Below are 24,649 nucleotides of genomic sequence, written 5' to 3' on the forward strand. Positions count from 1 at the left end.
GGAGAGATTTTCCTTGTGTGGTGGTGTCCTGGCATGGCCCCGTCCTCTTGACAGTTGTTATCCTCTCCACTCTTAGGCTATAATCGTGTTTCAGGAAGTAGGGTGAGTGCAGTTTGCCTGCTGGTTGTAGGGATACACAGTAGTTTCCTTATTACTTAGAAAAAAAATTGTCTTGACTCGGTAGGGATGACTTCTAAAATTGCTTTAAAAACAGTGCTACTTCATCCACATTTCGCAGGTGAACTATTTTTAAACCAGTTAGCCTGAAGTTTTAACGTGTTGAGAGGCAGTTCAGGAAATACTGTTTTAGACCCACTTTATTATAGATAGGAGCATAGAAGTCCTGTTGCGTTGCTCAGTGCGGCTATGTAGAGATCCTTAGTTGATGCTTTGAAGTGTTAATGTTTGTTTAGGCCTTCTAAGGCCATTTTTAAAATAAACATCGCAGCAATTTGCTTAAACTAATACCTAAATATATGAGTGTCCATCACAATATGTAAAATAAAATAAATGTATATTTTTTAAAATTTCACCCTTAAAATCTGGTAATTTTTTTTCTCAGTATTTTAAAAATCCTTTATTGATCAGGGTCCACAACAGATTCTCCTATAACATATGTAGCTTGCAGTTCTCACCCACTAGATTTTTGTAATCTGTCAGTAAATGAAGAATAACACTGCACATGATTTAAAAAAAAAAAAACTCCTTATGAACTTTTCAGTGAAAATATTTATTGTGCATACATGGCCATGTTTAAACTAAAATAATTTGTTTGCACACAGTCAAAGCCTGGGGGTTCACAATTATGCCTCCTACTTATTTTAATTCTCCACATACTCAGGTTAATTCTTTGTGATGGCAAGCAGGGCAGTGTTCCAGAATAATTCCTTGTATATCTAAATAAATACATTGAAAATTGACCCTAACAATGTCATTCAGTAGCAACAATCACAAGCTAGTATCAGGAGGCAAAAAAAAGAAAAACTTTGAGATACTCATATAGTGAATTAAAACATTTTTGTTTTAAAAATTTGCTTGTTTTCAGTTAATTGCTAGTGGGATAAAGGTGTGTTTGTTTGGGTGACCCTTAACTGTGTATCTCCATAGTTTAAAAACCTGTAGTTATTTTTACTGTAACTCAGCTTCTCTTGGTTTCTCATTCTTGTTTTTGTTAACATACAGTGTTCTTATATGGATTTTTACACTTAAATCTGTGATGTACTTTCCACTGCAACCCCAGCCCAATAAAGTTGTTTTGTTTAAAAGTTGCTCAATGACAGTTCTGTGCAGTTGGGATAATTTGTTCCATCTTCTTTCTCTGAATCCAAATTCCCTGTATAGCTTTGCTGCACTGCCGGCTCATATCCCCCATTGTCTTCTTTTTTTTTTTTCTTTTTCCTTTTCCCCCAGTAAAAATGATCTCTGCAGAATGATAGGTCTAGGCTTAAATTCTTTCCATACTCATTTGCCCACCCACTGAGTCAGAATGCCATCACAGTATCTAACCTCTACAAGCTGCCTCTGCTTCTCGCTGCTCCTATGCTTTCCAAGGTTTTTTTTTTCTCCAAATAGAGGAGGTACCCTAGAGCTGCAGGAGCAGCCAGGATGGGGTGTTGAAAAGGAATGCAGCGCTCCCTTGCACATTCAGTCTGCATGCTTTTGCAGTTTCTATGTACCATGTGCTCCAGCTTTTTCCTTGTGCAGATTAGTCCACAAAGTGAGATGGCCAAAAAATCATGGGTGCATAATTAGAAGGATATTTTCAGGGTATAGAACTGCATCCTGACAAAGCAGTGGTTCTGAAAAGAACTTATGAGCCATGGTAGATAACCAGCTGAACATGAACTCTGTCCAGTGCTGTGACTGAAAGGGCTCACAAAAAATGTGAATGCATAAGCAGGTGATACTCCCTCTGTATAAAGCATTTCAGACCACTGTTCAAGTACTGTCTGGTTCTGGTGTTTATACTTCTTTAAAAGTGAAGTTAGAAAAGCTACGGAGCGTTCATCAAAGAGCTGTGGGAATTATTCTGAGGTCTGGAAAATGCATCTTACGCTGAACATCTTTCAATCTGCTAATTTTTCAAAGAGGGATAAAAAGCAGCTTGACTGTGGTCTCTAAATACATATACTGGGAGAAGATACCTGACACTATAGGGCTGTTTAATGTAGTAGGTAAAATCATAACCAGAGTCAATGGCTGAAAGATGAAGCTAGAAAACTTCAGATTGGGGATAAGCTGCAAATTTTGAACAGGGAAAACAATTGTTGGAACAATTTCCCAAAGGATATGGTGTAGATTTGTTTTCACTTAGTCTTTAAACAAAGACTGGATGTTATCTTAAAGGTGTTCTGTAGTTCAACCACAAATTATTGAGCTTAACTCAAGAATTGACTGAAATGTTACCACCCGTGTTATGTAGGAGGTCACATTAGATGGTGGTTGGTCATTTGTAGTTATTTCATCTTGGTGTCGTAAATTGACTCAGGCCTAGCCCCAGAAATGTTCCCAAGAAAGACAGCACTAATCCATAGATACAGCTAAGGGGTTCCAATGTCAACTACTAAATGCAGGTAAAATTGCCTGACACTTGTACTTGTCCTCAGCTACCTAAACACCCAGTGTGCTGGTACACTTTGGCTCTGCTTCATGGGTCTTAGACAGTTCCAAACTTTCCCAAGGTGTGCAAGGTACCAACGAGCTTTCCATGGCATTTGAGGCCTCAGTGAGCCACTCCAGAGGTGACACCTTTCTCTGCTACTGCCCTTTTGTGACCTATAAAAAAGCTCATCTGTTAAGTTTATTAGGTTTATTTAAATGATTTTGTCACCATGCAGTGACAGAACCAAATCTGAGACATTGAAAGAGCACATTGAAAATGTTATTCATTGGCAAATTGGGATCACATGTTGTGGTTAAATTGCAAAGGATTGCCCCTTATGTCAACCTTTTGCGGTGTCTACACTGTGCTGGGTTGACGGGAGAAACTCTCCCGTCAACTTACCTTGTGCTTTTTGTTCCGGTGGAGTACCAGAGTCGTTGGGAGAGCGATTGGCGGTCAATTTAGCGGGTCTTCACTAGACCTGCTAAATCGACAACATCCCCCACTCCCGTCCCCGTGGATCGGTCGCTGCACATCGATCCCCTGGTAAGTGGAGACAAGCCCTATGACAGTTAGATTTCTGCCAAATAAACATCATCATACTGCAATGCATCAGCTTTCATTTAACAGCATCTTTGTTTTCTTGTAGTTTGGAAGCCCGGATCAAAAGTTAGCCCTAGCAACACGCATACGTGGTCATGTTCTGCCATTAGCCCTACAGATGTATGGTTGTCGGGTTATTCAGAAAGCACTAGAATCTATCTCACCTGACCAGCAGGTAATTGTAAGTTAGAACAGTATTTTTTTTTTTATTTATTTTCAACAAATCCATTGTGTACTCTCTAAAGATTTTCAGTTTTTACTATATTGTGACATATGCCTGAAATAAAATGAATATTTTATTAGTGTAATTCTTCAGATAAAAAAGATAATCTGGCTAGGTTTACAGTGAACATAATGATTTGAATATTACATTTGAAAATGCAGTTTTGCTGAGACCGCATCAGTGTAGAGAAGTGGATAATTTAGTAGTGTCCTTATTTTTTGCAGAATGAAATGGTGAAAGAGTTGGATGGTCATGTTCTGAAATGTGTGAAAGATCAAAATGGAAACCATGTTGTACAAAAATGCATTGAATGTGTCCAGCCACAGTCACTCCAGTTCATCATTGATGCTTTCAAAGGACAGGTAATGTTATTAATTTCTCTACTTTCTCTAGGAGTTGCATCATTGACCCAAGGATAGCTGTATAATTTGCAAATACCAACAAGCGTTTATCAACACATTGGTGTCTCGTTTAAGTTAACATAGCATGTAACATCACTTTTTTTTTTGTCCTAACTGAAAAAAATAAAACCCTGGAATTACATAGTTAATATGACATAGAGTGAGAGTATATTGGGAATGAGGCCCTCTGAAGAGTACATCTGATCCTCTATGAATTTGATGGCAGAAACACTTAACTTATTGTCAAGTTTTTCATTCCAGTTTAGAGACTGACGTGATCAGGTTTCCTTTGTCATACTTTATTATTTCAGTTAACCAAAGGCCATCTCTGATCTCTGTTCATGGCAATAGAAGTAACTGCAGTTATTACCAGACTCTCTTGTAAAGAGAGATTTATTTCTCCTCTGTCTGTTCCTATGTGCTTTACCTTAAGTAGTAGCAATTTCTTCCAAGGTTATCCACCTGATTCTAATCACTTTTAATAAAACACCTTTATTAAATTCAATCAAATGTTCTCTGAGCCTGGATTAGTAGAGGTGTCTGATAGGAAAGGTGACACTGGTCATTATTCCAAAAAATTATATGCCAAGGTTAATATTGTTCTAAAGACAATACAGAAATCACTGCAGCTAAATAAACTTTTAGTATGACCACCTTGTACTTGTCTAGTCTGAAAAATATACCTAATTCAGACAGATTAGGTTTTATTTTAGTGAAGCACCGTACACATTTCTTTACAATATCTCCAACATATCATTCTCTCTCATGCACTTTACTATACTGAGATGGATATTTTTCCCCTGTGATATTAACCTTTTATTGTGAATAGCAATACCATGACTTACAAAATGATGGCTGATTTCACTTTTCGAGTCCCCTCACTGTTTACATCAAAGTCTGATGGGGGGAAGGGTGGAGGGGCTGGTTTCAGTGGTTTATAAATAGAGGCCCTTTATAACGCTATTTATTGGCAAATCATGCATTATTCCAGGTGCAATATAATGTAGTAATTGAAAAAATGAAAAATACATTACAAAAGTGTTGTACAACAGAAGATAACTTTCATAGAATCATAGAAATGTAGGGCTGGAAGGAACCTCAAGAAGTCGAGACCAGGCCCCTGTCCTGGCACAGGAGCAAGTAAACCTAGACCATCTGTGACCTATGTTTGTCCAATCTGTCCTTAAAAGACTAAAATGATGAGGATTCCACAACCTCCTTTGGAAGCCTGTTCCAGTGCTTTAACTATCCTTTTAGTAAGAGAGATTTTCCTATTATATAAGCTAAATCTCTCTCAGCAGATTGAGCCAATATCTGCTTGTCCTACCTTCAGTGCACATGGAGAACAATTGATCCCCGTCCTCTTTATAACAGCCCTTAACAAATTTTGAAGACTGTTTTCAGGTCCCCCCTCAGTCATTTTTTCTCAGTACTAAACATGCCCAGTTTTTTTAACCTTTCCTCATAAGTCAGGTTTTCTGAACCTTTTATCATTTTTATTGCTCTTCTCTGGACTCTGTCCAGTTTATCCACATGTCCTAAAGTATGGTGCCCAGAATTAGATACACTACTCCAGCTGAGGCCTCACCAGTACTGAGTAGAGCGGGACTATTACCTCTCTTACATATGACACTCCAGTTAATACACCCCACAGTGATATTACCCTTCTTTCCAGCTGCATCACATTGTTGATTCGTATTCAGTTTGTGATCCACTATAACTAAGGCTGCGAGTTTGTCACGGAGCTCACAGAAAGTCACAGATTCCATGACTTTCCGTGACCTCCGTGACTTTTGCAGTGGCCATTTGTACCTGGCTCAGGGGCAGCTCAGACAGCCCCTGCGCCAGGCACACTGGATGCTGCTGGGCACTCTCCGGCCACTGCACCCCTCCTTCCCCTGCAGCAGAGTTGGGTGTGGGAGCGGGCAGGAAGTTGGGGCATGGGATGGGTGAGGTGGGCTCTGGGCAGTGCTTACCTGGGGGGCTCCCTGGAAGCGGTGACATCCCCCTTGCTCAGCTGCTAGGCAGAGGCATGGCCAGACAGTTCTGTGTGCTGTCTCCACCCACAGTGCTGGCTTCGTAGCTCACGTTGGCTGGGAACCACGGCCAAGGTTTATTCACGGGTGTTTTTAGTAAAAGTCACGGACAGGTCACAGGCCGTGAATTTTTGTTTACTGCCCGTGACCTGTCTGTGACTTTTACTAAAAATACCCATGACTAAAATGTAGCCTTAACTATAACCCCTAAATCCCTTTTTGGCAGTACTACCACCTAGCCTGTTACTCCCCATTTTGTAGGAATGCATTTGATATTTTCCTTCCTAAGTGAAGTACTTTGCACTTGTCTTTATTGAATTTCATCTTTATTGAAATTCAGACCAATTCTCCAGTTTGTCAAGGTTGTTTTGAATTCTGATCCGATCCTTCATGGCTCTTGCAACTTCTCCCAGCTTGTTGTCATGTGAAAATTTTACTCCTCAGTCCATTATCCAAGTCATTTAATGAAAATATTGAATCTCGCAGGACTGACCACTGCGAGACCCCATTAGATATGCGCTCCCAATTTGACAGAAAACCATTGATAACTACTTTTTGAGTACTGTCTTTCAACCAGTTGTGCACCCATCTTATAACAATTTCATCTAGACCACATTGCCCTAGTTTGCTTATAAGAATATCATGTGGAACTGTGTCAAAAGCCTTACTAAAATCAAGATACATCACATCTACTGCTTCTCCCCTATTCACTGGCTAGTAACCTTGTCAAAGGAAATGAGGTTGGTTTGCCATGATTTGTTCTTGACAAATCCATGCTTACTATTCCTTATAACCCTATTATCCTTTAGGTGGTTACAATTTGATCAGTAATTTGATAATTTAATAATTTGCAGGCTAGCTTTATTAATTAATTTTAGCTTAATTAATTAATCAAAACTTCCAGATATAAGTCTTTGTGTTCAATCCTGGCCATCACCTAAAAATTTAAGCCCTTAAATCAAACCTTCAAGGACATGTCTGGATAAGAATTTAAGTAACCAGAGTAAGCCAAAGATTTGACTGTATATTTTTAATATATACTTAAAGTATGTGCATGTAACAGTGATGGAATACAAAATTTGTAGCATAATCAGTTGCAGAATTTCAAAACGGTTTTATAAGATTACAGAATATCCAGTTAATACATAAAATTCCAGATTAGGAAACATGAGTGAAAGAATATTTTTCTTAAATGTGATCAGTGCAAATGAAGACTCTCCGAGACCCTAGGTACATCATGTCATGGGCCTCTTGTGGATTTGCCCATAGATAAGAACATAAGAAGGGCCATACTGGGTCAGACCAAAGGTCCATCCAGCCCAGTATCCTGTATACCGACAGTGGTCAATGCCAGGGGCCCCAGAGGGAGTGAACCTAACAGGTAATGATCAGTGATCTCTCTCCTGCCATCCATCTCCACCCTCTGACAAACAGAGGCTAGGGACACCATTCCTTACCAATCCTGGCTAATAGCCATTAATGGCTTTAGCCTCCATGAATTTATGCAGTTCTCTTTTAAACCCTGTTATAGTCCTAGCGTTCACAACCTCCTCAGGCAAGAAATTCCACAGGCTGACTGTGCTCTGAGTGAAGAAGAACTTCCTTTTATTTGTTTTAAGCCTGCTACCCATTAATTTCATTTGGTGGCCCCTAGTTCTTATATTATGGGAACAAGTAAATAACTTTTCCTTATTCACTTTCTCCACGCCACTCGTGATTTTATATACCTCTATCATATCCCCCCTTAGTCTCCTCTTTTCCAAGATGAAAAGTCCTAATCTCTTTAATCTCTCCTCATATGGGACCCGTTCCAAACCTCAAATCATTTTAGTTGCCCTTTCCTGAACCTTTTCTAATGCCAGTATATCTTTTTTGAGATGAGGGGACCACATCTGTACACAGTATTCAAGATGTGGGCATACCATGGATTTATATAAGGGCAATAAGATATTCTCCGTCTTATTCGTTATCCCTTTTTTAATGATTCCTAACATCCCATTTGCTTTTTTGACTGCCGCTGCACACCGCGTGGACGTCTTCAGAGAACTATCCACGATGACGCCAAGATCTTTCTCCTGATTTGTTGTAGCTAAATTAGCCCCCATCATGTTGTATGTATAGTTGGGGTTATTTTTTCCAATGTGTATTACTTTACATTTATCCACATTAAATTTCATTTGCCATTTTGTTGCCCAATCACTTAGTTTTGTGAGATCTTTTTGAAGTTCTTCACAGTCTGCTTTGGTCTTAACTATCTCGAGCAGTTTAGTATCATCTGCAAACTTTGCCACCTCACTGTTTACCCCTTTCTCCAGATCATTTATGAATAAGTTGAATAGGATTGGTCCTAGGACTGACCTTTGGGGAACATCACTAGTTACCCCTCTCCATTCTGAAAATTTACCATTTATTCCTACGCTTTGTTCCCTGTCTTTTAAGCAGTTCTCAGTCCATGAAAGGATCTTCCCTCTTATCCCATGACAACTGAATTTACATAAGAGCCTTTGGTGAGGGACCTTGTCAAAGGCTTTCTGGAAGTCTAAGTACAGTATGTCCACTGGATCCCCCTTGTCCACATGTTTGTTGACCCCCTCAGAGAACTCTAATAGATTAGTAAGACATGATTTCTCTTTACAGAAATCATGTTGACTTTTGCCCAACAATTTATGTTCTTCTGTGTGTCTGACCATTTTATTCTTTACTATTGTTTCAACTAATTTGCCCGGTACTGACGTTAGACTTACCGGTATGTAATTGCCAGGATCACCTCTAGAGCCCTTCTTAAATATTGGCGTTACATTAGCTATCTTCAAGTCATTGGGTACAGAAGCTGATTTAAAGGACAGGTTACAAACCATAGTTAATAGTTCCGCAGTTTCACATTTGAGTTCTTTCAGAACTCTTGGGTGAATGCCAGTAGTGGTGAATGATGTAGTAGTCGTGGCAAGTGGCCCCCTTCCTTCTACCAAGAAAAACAGGAACAGTTGTGTGAGAGTACCCCTGTTAAACTTACACCAGTAGCTAGGGTATCTGCTTAGCAGACTGGGTAATGCCCCAAGCACATTTCTGCTGCCTCTGAGAACTGATGTAATCAGATGGCTCCAGGAGCTGGGGTCCTAGGCACAGATCTTTAGTGTTTATGACTTTCTCTGGCTCTGAATGTGTTTGGAGGCTGAAATTTCTAATGCTGGAAGACACCACTTCTGTGAAGACTTCAGTACTTTGAAAAATAGCTAATATTCAATAACTCACTTTTGAAAAGTAATTTACAGCACACTTGTAAACTTCAGTATGTCTAATTTCAAAATTTGTAATCCTGTTGTTTTAAGGTATTTGTGCTTTCAACTCATCCGTATGGCTGCAGAGTAATTCAGCGTATTCTGGAGCACTGCACTGCTGAGCAGACTTTGCCCATTTTAGAAGAATTGCATCAACACACAGAACAGCTTGTGCAGGTTAGTGTACTCTTATGTTTCAATATGAAGTTACTATCAGCTCTGTTTTTTGTTGTAGATTTCAGTTTCTTTTATATAACTGGCTGTTGTTCCTTAATTGCTTAGGAGATGATAAAGCTTTGTTTATGCACTTTTGGTATAATGTAGGGTACAGTGTTAGTTAACAGTATCCGTAGAATCAGCTTATAGAAATTTTTGGAGGTTTTATGACCACTACAAAATCAGTGGCTTTATTGATGGTGAATGTGTAGAATTAATTTTAAACAGATTTAGCAAATAATGGTCTTTACTTGGCAAATCACAAGTTTTAGCAAGGTTCAGATTTTGGACCTAAAATCCATAGAAGGACCATGAATAATTCTCGGTGAAATCTTGTTTTTTCTGGTGTGCTCTTTTAATCATTTTGTAATGATCAGTTACAGTTACTAATTTTTTTCTCTTTACACCCATACCAGTTGTAGTTCTCAAAGTGAATACAAAAATGCATAAGCCATATGAGTTTCTCAGACGGAACCACAATAAGAAAACTGAAATCTTTTTATTTTCAGGATCAATATGGAAATTATGTTATCCAACATGTGCTGGAGCATGGTCGTCCTGAAGACAAGAGTAAAATAGTTTCAGAAATAAGAGGAAAAGTTCTAGCTCTGAGTCAGCACAAATTTGCCAGGTATTACAATGTTCTCAGTGTTAAAGAAAGGTTCACTAACCTTTTTAATGTTGTTTTGGAATTGACTTATTTACGTCAGTTGCTGAGGAAAGGATTTAATTTTTCTGCCTTTGTTCAAAGCTGATTAATATTTTGCCTAGAGCTTCCATTTGCGTGAAAAAGTAAGACTTTGGTAAGAAGAAAATGTTCCAATAAGTGGAACAAAACACATCAGAATTTTCCACAAAATGTCTGACAGCTGGGCAGTGTGCCCATCCAGAGATCAGCCCAGGGAGCTGGCGAGGTGGGGAACCAGCCACCCAGCTCCTTGGAGAGCTGTGGGTCCTGGAAAGCATGGGCTCCAGAGCAGCCCGCTCACTAGGCAGGCTGATGTAGAACCAGGGACCTTTAGAACCCTGGCTGCCAAGGAGACATGAGCTTGGGAGCCGGGGCTTCCAGATATTTGGCTCCTCGTAAGCCCACCAAGGGGGCTGCCGACGAGCTGGTGGCTTGGGAGCGAGGGATTTTCAGGCTCTCAGCTCCCCATCAGTCTGCGTGAGGAGTCAGGAGCCTGGAAACTTGGGCTGCCTAGAAGACGGGTAGGTGAGCTGGTAGGAAACCAGGCAGGTTTCACACAATATTTGGAACTCGAGTCATTTTCCAGCAGAAGAATGTTGAGTTGGAAAATTTCCTACCAGCTCTAATTTTGACCATCTCAAACGTACAGTGGAGTCACATCTTACATGGGGGTTAGGGTAAAATCAGTGCGTAAGGTGAAAATCACGTATAGTCAAAATTACCCTTGAAAATTCATTAAATCGCCCATACAGTACATTATACGCTCCATCACATTACGATTGGGATCGGCATCCGTAGCGCTACGTGTCCGTGAGAATGTAAGCCTCGTGTTTGTGGCCTTGAAACAGCGAATCATGCCTTGGTCGAGAGGTTGGAGGATGGAGGTGGTATTAGCGGGGAGAAAGATGATTTCAACTTTGTTATGTGCAAACCGGAGTGCTGCAGGGTGGCCAGGAGCATTGTCTACATCAGCAACACTTTAAAGTCAAGTCCTTTCTCTTCGAGGTAACGCTTGGCCTCCAGAATGAAACACTTGTGGAACCAATCCAGAAATAATGCTGCCATCACCCAAACCTTTTTATTTGATTGCCAGAACACAGGCAGGAGATTTTTGTTCTTGCCTTTTAGGGCACGGGGATTTGCAGCCCTGTAGAGCAAGCCCGGCTTTATTAAATGCCCAGCCGCATTGCCACAAAACAACATAGTCACATGATCTTTAGCTGCTTTAAAGCTAGGGGCTTGTCTTTTTGATTTCGAAGTGTAAGTGCAGTTGGGCATTTTTTTTCCAGAAGAGCCCAGTCTCATCAGCATTAAAAACTTGTTCCGGAAGATAGCCCTTTTCTTCTATGATTTTCTTTAATTGTTCGGGGTAGACTTTTGCTGCCTCTTCATTGGCAGATGAAGTTTCACCAGTAGTCTGCACGTTTTTGAGGTTGAAGCGATTCCTAAAACTGTTAAGCCAACCTTGGCTAGCTTTGAATTCCTTCTCATCAGAAGGCTGTTCCTCTTCGGCGGGAGGTTTGAACAGGGCGTAGAGTCTAAGAGCCTTTTCTCGCAACGTGTTGCCATCGATAGGCACATGTTTACGGTTCATGTCTTCCAGCCATAAAGTTTAATGCCTTTTCAGTCTTCGCTAAAGTCTTATCACGCACCTGGCTCGTCACTGTAGCAATTATTGGAGCACTTGATGCCACAGCTTAACGAATTTCTCTCTCTCGAATCTTGATGGCATGGATGCTAGATTCGTTGTGGCCATATTTACGCGCTGCGTTGGAGACCGATATACACCGTCTCTCAGTAAGTCCAACACAGCCAGATTTTCCTCCAGCGTTGGAACAGATCACTGTTTCTTCAGTTGAGCACCAGATGAAGTAGTTGGCTTGCGTTTAGGGGCCATGTTGTACAAAAAATACGTACAGTATCTTTAAACACTAGAATCACACTCAGCGCAGCGAGATGCTTACGCTATGAGAGGCATGTGGGAACTGAGACTGACTGAGGGAACAGCAGATTCACATCTCCCAGCTCACACTCGCTCCGGGGCATATGCTCATTGAGTGGAATGGTGGGCGGAATCGCCCGCGCTATTTACAGGTATCTTCTTTTTCTTTTCTTTTCTTTTTTTTTTTTTTGCCGAGCGCGTATAGTTGAATTCGCGTAAATTAAATATGTGTACGATGCGACTCACCTGTACAGATTATCAGCATTTTTTCCACACAAAAAGAAAGTCCTTTAAAAACGAAGGAAATTAATCTTTTGGCTTATCTCATGCACTTTCAATATTTAGTACCACAGTCATAATGTATGTATAAAATACTCAGATGTGCCAATCCCTATTCAAATAAATTAGAAAGTAATATCCTAAAATAATATTCAAAACCTTTTAAACCTATAAAACACAATTAACTTATTTTTTTCAGCAATGTGGTAGAAAAATGTGTAACTCATGCATCTCGTGCTGAAAGAGCTCTACTTATTGACGAGGTTTGTTGCCAGAATGATGGTCCTCACAGTGCCTTATACACCATGATGAAGGACCAATATGCCAACTATGTTGTTCAGAAGATGATTGATATGGCTGAACCTGCGCAGCGGAAGATTATAATGCACAAGGTACATGATATATATAGCTTCATCAGCGTTGGGGGGGTTTTTTCCTCTACATTCACGTTTCCTGTCACCTCTCCTTTGTACATATTTCTGAAGTTACCGGAATTTCTGTAGAAGCCACCTATCCTGTAGGTTCATTACCCTTGTCAGGAAGGGGGCATTTATGGCTTAGTAAAATAAAATAAAAAGCACATCCTTTTTTTTATTTTTAATTATTTTAAATGTCTAATAGTCTGGTGAAGCAGGATATAATTGGATCTTTGACAATTCATTTAGTTTCTACAGATTTATGTTTTGAGCCTTGAAAACAACTCCTAACAGTTATGTCTAGTATGAATCTCATTTTTATTCTTTTTAAAATAAACCTGACTTTTTATATTAAACATAAAAATTTTCTATCCAATGCTCTTTAGTATACATTTTAGAAAATCAACAGTTTTGAAATTTTCTTCCATCATGTGGCAGTCACTAGTATGAATGGTTGAGTCATCCTCATCTATCACTTGCTAATCCAGATGCCAGATTTCCACACTTAAGGTACGTCTACACTGCAGCAGCTCCCTGTTGCAGGAGTCGTTCCTTGTGGCAGGAAAAGGTTCCAGGCGCGGGGAGCTGCTGGAGCTTTTCCCTTCCACAGTGAAAGCCTCTGGCAGCAGGTAGAGGCTGTGGCAGAGGGAGAGGTAGTGGGGAAAACTGCTGCTGAGCCTTTCCCCTTTTGCCTCTCTGCCAGAGCCTTGCCCTGACACACCTAGCCACACACCACAGTGTGGCCACAGTCTGCTTTTTGCTGGAGGAAGAAGCGTGCAGTGTAGATGTAGCCTTAGTTCTTCCTCCTTGACATGCAGACAAGCTTCTTAGTTGAGAATATCTAGAGATGGAGAAAATCACAGTTAATCTACACTACCCTTTTTAGTGTCCTGTTCAATAGCCATTGAAGTAATTGTGCTTGAACTCTTGATTACTCTGGCATATTGAATGGCTGCCTTCCTGGTGTTGGCACATAACAGAAAAAAATGAACAAAGTAAACAAACAACAGTTCTTTCTCTTTTATTGACATGCTCTGAGTAATTCATTTTTTCACATTTAAATAAACAAAAACTTGAAGACAAATATATTTAATAGAAATTAAACTACATTTAGATAGCCAGTACTAAACAAGCTTAAATGCCTGTAATAAGAAGAAGGCTCACTTGGCCTTCTGGTTCTTCAGAATCTAATTTGAAATCTTTCTAGAAACTTTCTAACGTTTCAAATATAGGGCTCCACTTGAAAATATTTAACTTATTCTGAAAATTTATTGTAGATAACTTGTATCTGAAAATCTGTTAATCTTAACTAGATTTTTCTTCTTGTAGATTCGACCGCACATTACAACTCTGCGTAAATATACCTATGGCAAACACATACTGGCCAAGTTAGAGAAGTATTACCTGAAGAACAGTGCTGATCTGGGGCCAATCGGAGGACCACCAAATGGGATGCTGTAAAAGACCATACATACAGGCAGCAACTTGAATGAAGAAAAATTTCATTGTGAATTATCAAAACCCACAACTTAACTATAAATGTTCTGATTTTTTTAAATCTATTTATTGACTCTGTTCATCCATTTGTAAAATTTTTATTGTTCTTGTGTATATTTTTGGGGAGTGAATTATAAAATATCTCCAGCCCTGGCCCGGAGACCTATCAGATTGAACTGCTGACAAAGCACAGGATGCCTGTATATGATGTAATTGTATCAAAATAGCTGTCACATATTTTGTAAATTTTTACCTTGTAAAGTCACTGAAAAATAGTTTTTAAAGGGAAAAAGTACATTATTCTTTTAATACACTGGCTTGCAATCTGGTAGGTCTACCCACTATCACAGCACAACAGGTTTCTAGAGTTGTAAATAGAATGTCTTCCCCCCTTCCCCCCCCGTGTGGAGTCTTTTATACCAGATTAAAATTGATCAACTGCATAAATATTATTTAACATGTTACAAAGTTAAGTTGTATTTTGGTGGTTCACAACATATTATCCAAATAGCAAAAAGGGCACGGCAAACTAAAATAGGGATTGAAAAAACAATGGGAACTTTAAAGACAAGCATCTGTCATTTGCTGTGGACATGATTTTTTTAAAAATGCAATGCCCTAATATTTTCTCTAGCAATGTATTAAAAAAAAAAAAAAAAAGTGATGTATATACTTATATATTGTTGTACAAGGTAGAGGAATAAAATCATGGTGGTACTTCCATAAAATAAAGTACTGTCTGAATAGAGAATAATCCTGCATTAACTTTACAGTCAGTTTTGCAATGCGGGAAGAGTAGAGTTTTGTATTTTTTTAATTTGCATATAGAATTGTAAGACATGATTTGAAAATGTTGAGCATTTATTTTGCTTTCTCACAGTAGATGCAAAAAAGTAGGTATTGATGGAGGAGAAAAGGGGCCACTGAACAGTAAACTTGATAGCTCAACATGTAAGCATGATTAAATATTCAGATAGCTTTTTTGCTTCCTATAAATATATGCATTGTATACGTGTAGTTAATAGGTGTAAGTTTACAGTTTGAAAACAAATCTCTTGTTTCGATGTTTATTACAAGCCTTGCTAATTTAGTAGTGATGCTTACCTTGGTTGTACAGATGTACATTTGTAAACCTTCATGCTGTAAATGTAATTTGTTTTACCCCCTTTGGGGACAAAAATTTGCATTTTAGTGTATATTCATATCCCCCTCCCCTCTTTGCCTTGGCATATAGTGTTGTATAATGTAAATTTATTTCAACAAATCAAGAGTGATTTTTTAAAAATTCTATCTTTATATGGTTTCAGAAATATGAACCAGCTTTCTTTTTATCTATTGTGAGAAACATTATGTTTTCTTTATAACATAGCTGTTGATTCTGTTAATATGGACATTTTGGGAAATGAATCAATTGAAAATTTAAGTCAGGATAATAAGAATAGTAAGCAAGAAATGGACTGAAATATTTGGTTGCCCGAGAAACCAATGCTTCTTCCATCTTAATAAATGTGGCATGATTTTTTTGTACAGAAGAGTACTGTATTTTTGAATAGCCTACTCCAAACCTAAAGCAAATATGTATGATACTGTCAATTTTTTCTCTGGACATATGACATTGTAACAGTAACATGAAGATGATGTACATTTACAAGCGGCCTTATGTACATTTCCCAATGATCTTTTTAAGGCAGAATTGTGACCATATGTGTATAATTAAAATCCTTTTTAATCCTTTGCCTATGGAAATATTTTGGAAAAAAGCTTACTTTCAGTTTCTGAAAGATGAAGAAAGTGCTTGTATTTTGTTGAAGCAAGTATTTTGTGTAGAACATTAATTTTGATGGCATAACTTTTTTTTAATCTACAAGCTATTGGGTTCTGTGTCTTGAGCATTGATCACATAAATCTGTTATGGTAAGGCTCTGATGATGAGGAAAAAAGAACCAGCAGTGGTATAATCTTGTATATAGAGTTCTGTCATCTTACTGTTCATATCAAAATCTACAGAAGTTTCCTTGCAGCATAAAATTTTAGGTGTTCTATATTTTTTTGTTGTATTCTTGTAGCATTAATTTAACAAAACAGCTTGCTGAAGGTTAGTCTGGCCTACGTCTGAGACTGTGGATCTGTCATTAATGCCCTCCTCAGTAATCTAGTGGTTTGCTTCTTAAGCACAGTTCTAATTTCCATTCCAGTTATTTGTTGCATGAAGATTAGTTTTCAGCACCAGACTTTCTCTCTGATAGAGGCAGAACCCCAATCATCTTGAGTTGGGGCTTTCCCTCAAAATACATAAAACGGCCTTGAAGATTCTGCTTTACTGGCACAGGAGATGGGAATCCAAAGTTTCACTTTGAGATGATATTTTGCAATTTCTCTATTCTGTCCTTTGTACAAACTGTGTGCATATGTTACAACGTACAATGCTGACATTCACCTCAGTTAGTGCTACACTGAACGCGATGCTGCTGGGTGTTTTTATAACGGATGCAGCATGCACTCTTATGCAGAAGCTGACATCACCATTCCAGTACTCCCAGCCCCCTGCCAGCCTCTTCTACCATGGTTGGCTTTAAACAGGGTCTTCAAGCTGTAACACATTCAGCAGCCACTGAATCATCTTCTCCCAATCACTTTCATAACAGAATATTTTGACCCAGAGGAGCTGCAAGCACCTGAAGATCAATTCCCTTCCCCCCCGCCCCCACCCTCCTTCAATACATAGTAAGTGTATTGAGGTTTGGATAGAACCACTAGGCTTTTTTTTCTCAAGTGTCTCCTTTTGATATGGATTGTTTATGGACCAATTTGTCGAGTCTGATTAGGTCTGTCTCCTGCTCCTTGTGGTTCATAATAATGTAATGTTCATTTGTATATGCTGTAAAAACAAAATGAAAATGTGAATAACACTGTGAAATATACCTGGTCTTGTGTTTTTCTGTAGGAAACAAAACATTCTTTATACCCTCAATTACAATTACATGAATTGCCCGCTTTCTAATTCAGCACAGCTTCAACTGTGGAAATATATTTATACTTCTCATAAAAATGCAATGTTCAGATTAAAATTAATGGTCTAGTCACTTTGTTTCCTGTTCTTATCAACTAGTAAAGTTCTAATGGAATAGTTCCAATTAATTGCTTCAGACACTTCCATCAGAAGAGGTAAAGCATGGCCTTTGCAGTATGAGTCCTATATGTGACTTCTGGATCTGGATGGTTTTTTACTAGTAAGAGTGAGTGAGTCATGAAAGGGTGCAGAGACTTCAATCCTCTGCCTCACTCTTTTGGTGTTCCAGGTAGGCTCTTGGCTGACCACAGACTATTATTTTCCAGTAATAAATCTAGTTTAGCTCTACATGTGGCCCCCAAGGGACAAATTTGCATGGACCAATATTCTAATGTATCCTAGTGGAAATACAATTTGTGGGCATTTGCAGTTTCCTTATTCTAATTATTGAATTCAAGGTTCTTCCTTCATATATTCCTTCAAAAAAAACCCAGTGCCATTTGGGTAACAAGTAAGTGCCTTTTCATAATTAAAAGTTCATTTGACAGAACAGTATATATACTATTGACACATGCTATTGTAATCACACTTTTTTGAATACTGTTGAAACTCAAGAACTTTTCCAGTTCTCATCACTCGATTTGACATGTAGAATTATGAACATTTTCTGCAGAGCGTGATAATCTGGGTCTTCCACAGCTTTATATAACTTGTTTGGAGACTACCTAGGTCTGTTGGTTAAAAGTATTAAAGAATAAAAATGAGATTCATACTAAACAACTGTTAGGAGATTTTTTCAAGGCCCAAATCGTAAATGCTGTTGGTAGAATGCTTGGCAATTGATATTTTATAGAACCCTTGCTCAAGCACTATAGTGTTTCTTTGAGAATAATGCTGGATTAAATGTACTGTCCAGTGAATCCATCCATCTTTCACTTTGAAAATCCCACTGTTCTTAGATTGAAGTACTTACTGTACAGGATCTCTTAACTACTATCCAATACTATGATGATGAACACCATAGTAAAAGCCCATAAACTAGAAAACTAGCACAAAAAAGGTTCTGCTTCTGTCTGTGTATAAAGGTACTTACCCTAAAATAGGTTACTTCAGCCTGCAATTTTAAGTCTCCAGTTTATTACTAAGATTTAGAGGACACCATAGACAGTTTGCTCAGTTCGTAGCTTTGCTCTGGTAATGTTATATACTGTTTAGGTTCTTTGAGTGATTGTCACATGGATTCCACTTCTGGTGTACATGCAAGCTGATTCTTTTTGGCTAGTGCTGTCCAGTAGGCTCACAGCTGCACCCTACATCTTCTCCTGCTCCTTCACGGGAGGGCATAAAGGCTGGAGCAGGCCCAGCTGTCCCTCAGTTCCTTCTTATCACCCCTGGCAGCAAAATGAAACCTCTGCAGTGGTCTGCTTACTCTGTACACTATGCAGTCTCGTTAGGCAGGTAGTGCAGTTAGAAGGGCTTTTTGTGGTTTATTTGTTTACACCTGCTTGGGGGTTGGGAGGAGCAGCTGCTGCTTGATACACCTTGTACTGGGCCACAAGCCAATATGATTGAAACAATCCCCAAGATTTAAAACTTGCCCCTCTTGTGAGGCTGCTATCCCACTCAGTGATGGGCACTCCAGGCACCTTTTTAGTCTCAGCAAGGGATGCATCCCTGAAGGATGGTCAAATCTATCACTCCTCCAAGAGGACACAAAGTGAGGGCAGCCCACTTCAAGCTCTTTCTACTGGCATCTTGATGAAGGCCTGAGGCAAAGGTTGCTGCCAAGCCTGAACACTGACTTTTGACTAGTTCTCCTGAAAGCTGCAGGTCTACACTGAGCTCCTGGGCTCATTCTTCCTCAAAAGATCAAACCTCTTGACTATTGAATCTGACAGAGCAGTCAAGACTTCTGCCAACCAGTCATCAGAAAAGGTTAGAAGTATTGCTTCCAGAGCAAGACTAGACATAGGTCACCACCTTCAGTGCCTAGTAGATTAAGACAAAAGATCTATCATGTCAGCACCACTTAGTAATGCTACCACCGAACCAATGAGCTTTCCTGTTCAGGTGAGGAGTGGCATTCGAGGACAGCATACAAGGTAGCTATGGTGCAGGGTGGTGTTGGTGGCCTCTGATACAGAGGAAATCAGACTAGGTGCTCTTTTCTCACCTTAAACTCTATGACTGTGACTCTAGCTCCCTGCTTGGAAAAAACGTTATATTCATTTTCTTTCTTCCCTTCCAAACAGCACTGGTGTCCCCCATCCGTACGCCTCACTCTCCTTATGAGCTGAGAATGGGGAAGAACACCTGCAGAAAATGGAAGACCAATTGATCCAACTGCAATATCTTCTTCCTCCCCTGATGAGGCAGTCATCTCTTGTACTCCTCGGCAGCCACATGCCTTTAAAATCTTCCAAGACTTCTTCTGATACACGACAGTCACTGTGAAAATTCTGGTGGAGGTAGTGCAAGAAAAATCTCATAAATCACTGAACATTCTTCAAGTGCTGGTCCCTAGAGCGTCACGTGAGTGTACACACGTGCCATGCCCCTGAATCTGGACATTCTAACAAGCCATGTCCGTTAGCCTACACATGCGCAGGAGTTCTTCTCATGCCCCAGACCAAAGGCATAAGAGGCAGCGTGGGCTGACACCTCTCCAGTTCCTTCTTACCACTGCATGGCCCGAGTCAGAATCCCTGTGTCCACAGATTTCTCCAGCCTTTATCCTTAATAGTCTGTAAATGTGTACATACCTAGATTAATTATTTTTATAATCATATAATTAGAGTTGGTAGTATAAGGAGTTCTTTTCCCCATACCAGGGACTCCCTCCACCCAGTCTGGGACTATGCCCAGAGTCTTAGGGTTCAAGAACTGCCTCCCCTGGTCTCTCTCCCTCTCTGTGAGCAACAACCACCAACCCTGTCTCTGCTGCTTGGGGGAGATGCACATTGCTGCAAAGTGCAGCATCTGCCACTCGTTTCCACCAAGAACACATGAAGCTCATGAGCTTCGATTAAGGAAACACCTTATGCAGAAGGCTATGAGGCCTCATTGATTCAAGACGAGGAGATTACCCCCCACGCATACATTGATCCAATCAGACAAGCAGCACTCCTCCAAGCACAAGCTTAGGAGAGGAGTCTACAGCTGGGCTCTTCTTTCCGAGAGTGTAGTGACACTCATGGTTATAAGGACAGATCCCTATCCAGAGCTGCGCATAAAAGAAGGGATCCTCCCTGAGCCCATCCTTACCAGGTGAGCCTTTGTGTGTGGATCTGATGGGTCTAGAACTGCAAAAGACACCCCAGGGTGGAGGGTAAAGCATGTTTTTAAAAAAAAAAAAAAAAAAAAAAAATCCATCAGTGGCTCTGGCTTCAAAACATGAGGACTGACACCTGCTAGCTCCATCCAGAAGTATTGGACTGATTCTTCCCTAGTACCGGATGGTCCTTCAAAGAACTGCCCAGCTACAACTTCCTGGGATACATTGGAACATCGGTCCCAACTGCTGGAACACCCTGAACACCAAGTTGTATGGACACCTACGCTACACTAGGGGATATTTTCCTCCCTTACCCTCAGTGGCCTCTGCTCTCCGGCCTGGACCTCCTGAGGGACATTGCCACACTGGAGGATGAAACTGCATCAGTGACACTAGAACTATCCCCTCTCCAAACCTTGGGCAGGAGCATCCACCCACCAGTATTGTCAGTCGCACCAATGGAGAGAGAATAATTCTCAGACTCGGTTGGGTCAGATGCCCCAGTCAGTCCATCTCCTCATAGAAAGCTGAGTCCTGGTAGTCAAAGAAATCTGAATGCCTTCCCCAGATATGCCTTCCCCAAGGACCAACAGTACCCAGTGCAGTGGGGTCCCTCCTCCCCATCCAGTCGATTCCTTCCTGGGGTCTCTGGAACCTCTATGGGAGATGCCCTGATGAGTACATGAGTCATACCACACCTCTCCTACTTGGCACCCACCAGATCTGTCAGAATATAAGAAGGAAGATGTTAACCTGCATCTGCAGGTAATGATGAGAATCTCCTCCTCATCTCTGGATGAAACGCTTACTCCATCCTCACCATCTCCGCCAGATGAGCAGTCAGTACCAGGAGCTGCTTCAGAGAATAGCTAATGACCTCTACATACCATCGGAGGAGGTCCAAGACTCTCAAAACTGGATCCTGGATATTTTGCAGCTTACAGGTCCATGCACAATGGCACTCCCAGTTAATGAGGCCAGCATGGAACCAGCCAAAGGGATCTGGCATAGTCCCACCCCATGCACCCCCTACTACTAAAAGGGCTAAGAGAGGTTATTTCATCACCGACAAAGGGGCTTAATGTCTTTTTTCTTCCACCCAACTCTCTGATTCTACAAGCAGCCACAGAGACAGCTAGATTGCAGCATCCCAAGACCACTCTGGCTGACCAGGACACAAAGAGGTTGGACCTTTTGGGAAGACAGGTAATTTCTTCCACAAGCCTACAATGCTGTATCACTATCAAATTTTGTTAGCAAAATATGACTTTAACAGTTATTCCAGTCTGCCCAAATTTAAGGAAAATTCCCCCTGATGACAGAGATCCATTTTCAGCCTTTCATAGAAAAGGATCTGCGGAACAGCTGGGCCTGCTCTGCCCTTGGGAAAGGAACACAAGGACATCCAGGGTGAAGGCGCAGTCCAAATGGATATTATGAGCCAAAAACAATCTGATCTCACATACATGTGGCACTTGCATGCCGGAATTGGAATCCATGTGGACAATGTACCTCAAACCCCCAAGTTTCTGTATGGTAAGCAACCATCCTCTGATGGGGCTTATCCCCCACCATCTGCAAGGCAAGGGAAAGAATCCTAATTAGTCATGTGCTGCAGCTGGGGGGTGATAAACAATTGCCTACCAGCCAGAAGAAGCGGAGCTCAGTTGCAGGGAGACAGGTCTTCCTGGAGGAGAGATGTCCTGGGATAGGGTTTAACAGATGGGAAACAACACAGGAAGAACTCTATAGGAGCAGGTTAGGCCCCCTGCAGGGGAAGCCTTGAGGTAGGGACAACAAGATAGAGCCTGAGAAGGTTGAAGGAATATTAGTTTGGAGATTTGTTTGGGCTTGTTTGTGTTGCCCCGGAAGGGAGTTAATCTTTCGTGTGACTTGGCCAGAGGGCCAAGCTACAGAATACTCAGAGGGGGAGCTGGGAGCAGATGAAGGTGAAAAAGGCCATTGCAGGGCTGAAGGAGAGCCAAGGCGGGAGTGCCAGAAACAAGAACCCTATGCAATACCATGACTAGAGATGAGGACACACTACTGCATATCCTTTTTCAGCACTGCAATTTTATTTATTATTTTACAACACTCACGACCGTGCTTAAGACATTCTTCCTCCAACAAGACTTCCAATTATTTGTAGTGCTTGATTCACAGGTGCAATGTGGAAATTATAGGTTCTTCTGGCTGGGTGAAAAAGGGGCAGAGGATTTGTTTCTCCCCTAGTTTCCATGAAGAGCCCCCATTAGTCAAAAAAATCGAACAGAATGTTGGGAATCATTAAGAAAGGGATAGCTAATAAGACAGAAAATATCATATTGCCTCTATATAAATCCATAGTACACCCACATCTTGAATACCGTGTGCAGTTGTGGTTGCCCCATGTCAAAAAAGATATATTGGAATTGGAAAAGGTCCAGAAAAGGACAACAAAAATGATTAGGGGTATGAAATGGCTTCCATCTGAGGAGAAATTAAGACTGGGACTTTTCAGCTTGGAAAAGAGACTACTAAGGGGGGATATGATAGAGGGCTATAAAATCATGAGTGGTGTGGCAAAAGTAAATAAGGAAATATTATTTACTCCTCATAACACAAGAACTAGGGATCACCAAATTAAATTAATAGGCAGCAGGTTTAAAAGAAATAAAAGGAAGTATTTTTTTTTGCACAATTCACAGTCAGTCTGTGGAACTCTTTGCCAGAGGATGTTGTGAAGGGCAAGACTGTAAAAGGTTCAAAAAAAGACCTAGATAAGTTCATGGAGGATAGGGCCATCATTAGCCAGAATGGGGTCCCTAGCCTCTGTTTGCCAGAAGCTGGGAATGAGCGATGGGATGGATCACTTGATGTTTACCTGTTCTGTTCATTCCCTCTGGGGCATCTGGCATTGGCTGTTGTCAGAAGACAAGATACAGGGCTAGATGGACCTTTGGTCTGACCCAGTACGGCCGTTCTTACGAATACAGCTCAGCTGTTTGGACAGTGTATTGATTTATTTGACTCTGCTTTCAGCTGTAACCTGAATGGAAGTTACCCCAGTTATAGACAGTGTTACAAACTCTACTTATCTGAATGTCTAAGCAGGCTTAAAAGGATTAGACTTTTATTAGAAAATGTCAGTAAATGTTGATTTCACTGTACATACACACAAACCCATGAACAAATATTTCCATCGATAATAGAAATTTACATAGACAAAGAAAAATGCTGCTCAAGAACATATTTTGTCATGTGATGTTGACATTGTGTGTTTTAAAGGTGACGTCTTTAACTTGTTGAATCTCAGGGTTGACTGTAATAATTGTCTGACACCCTAATTTTCTGAACATTTGCATGCATGAAAATGTAAATCAATAAAAATAAGATGCTTAAAATTTAGCTTTGTGCAACTGTAAAAATTCAATAAATTTTAAAAAAAAATGCTTAAAAATAAAAATTGAATTCTGCCAAGCCTGCTGAAGTAGTTCTTAGAGAAATGTTTATAGTCATCTGGAATGCAGCTGTGTTTATGTGTTGAGCATTTGACCAGTAAAATCTCACTAAGAGTCATTCTTAGGTGCATTTGCTGCCTCCAGATTATATCCACACAAGCAATTAAAACATGACATAGTGCCAAAGTATTACATTAGTGATGCAGCGGAAAATAACTCTGCAATTATTTAATAATGCACAGCAACACTACTGTCTTCAGTTGGACCTACGGAGGGAATTTCAGGTAAGCAGATTTAGTTATTTAAATTGGAATTTAGCCAGGATCAGTTTTAACATTCTTACACTTGCAAGAAGTGCCGTAATTTTAGGAGAAGCAGGTATTATGGTAGAGCAGTCACAAAAACCCTTAGTTAAGGTTGTGTCAGAGAGCTGAGTTTAACAGGTTATTACTTAACTTGGAAGTTAGCAAGGATGCCAGGTTTAGCACTTCTACTGTTGTACAAAGAGCCACAGGATTTTCAGCAAGCACAAATGATCAGAACCTTGGTTTTAGATCTCATCATGGGTCTCCTAAAGAAACTGATCTTGGACTCATTTTAGGGGTTTTTTCCTTTACTCCTGCTGTTTACTGATGGTTATTCCCAAAGTCTGGTAAAGCATAATGTTTGTGAATGTTCTCTTCCTAATTATCCTAAATGATGACTCTTACCATCATTATCATACTTCATTTATAAGTTGGAAGG

General features: G+C 40.2%; 1 protein-coding gene across 18 annotated transcripts in view; it reads left to right on the plus strand.

Annotated features, from left to right (window-relative positions):
• Positions 1–15,915, plus strand: part of PUM2 (pumilio RNA binding family member 2) — a 106,193-nt gene extending 90,278 nt beyond the window's left edge. For 9 of the 18 annotated variants that reach the window (XM_037894011.2, XM_043542213.1, XM_043542208.1 and 6 more), the window contains 6 exons: positions 3,252–3,386; positions 3,653–3,790; positions 9,195–9,320; positions 9,869–9,990; positions 12,468–12,660; positions 14,014–15,915. In XM_037894011.2, the coding sequence (XP_037749939.1) occupies positions 3,252–3,386; positions 3,653–3,790; positions 9,195–9,320; positions 9,869–9,990; positions 12,468–12,660; positions 14,014–14,145 (846 nt within the window). In that variant the 3' untranslated portion in view covers positions 14,146–15,915. Of the gene's footprint in view, positions 1–3,251; positions 3,387–3,652; positions 3,791–9,194; positions 9,321–9,868; positions 9,991–12,467; positions 12,661–13,070; positions 13,195–14,013 lie in introns of all 18 variants that reach the window. The other 9 variants (XM_043542212.1, XM_043542216.1, XM_037894002.2 and 6 more) reach the window with 2 other exon arrangements.
• Positions 15,916–24,649: the final 8,734 nt, after the last annotated feature.

This window comes from Chelonia mydas, chromosome 3 (genome assembly GCF_015237465.2).
Source record: "Chelonia mydas isolate rCheMyd1 chromosome 3, rCheMyd1.pri.v2, whole genome shotgun sequence".
NCBI lineage: Eukaryota > Metazoa > Chordata > Testudines > Cheloniidae > Chelonia > Chelonia mydas.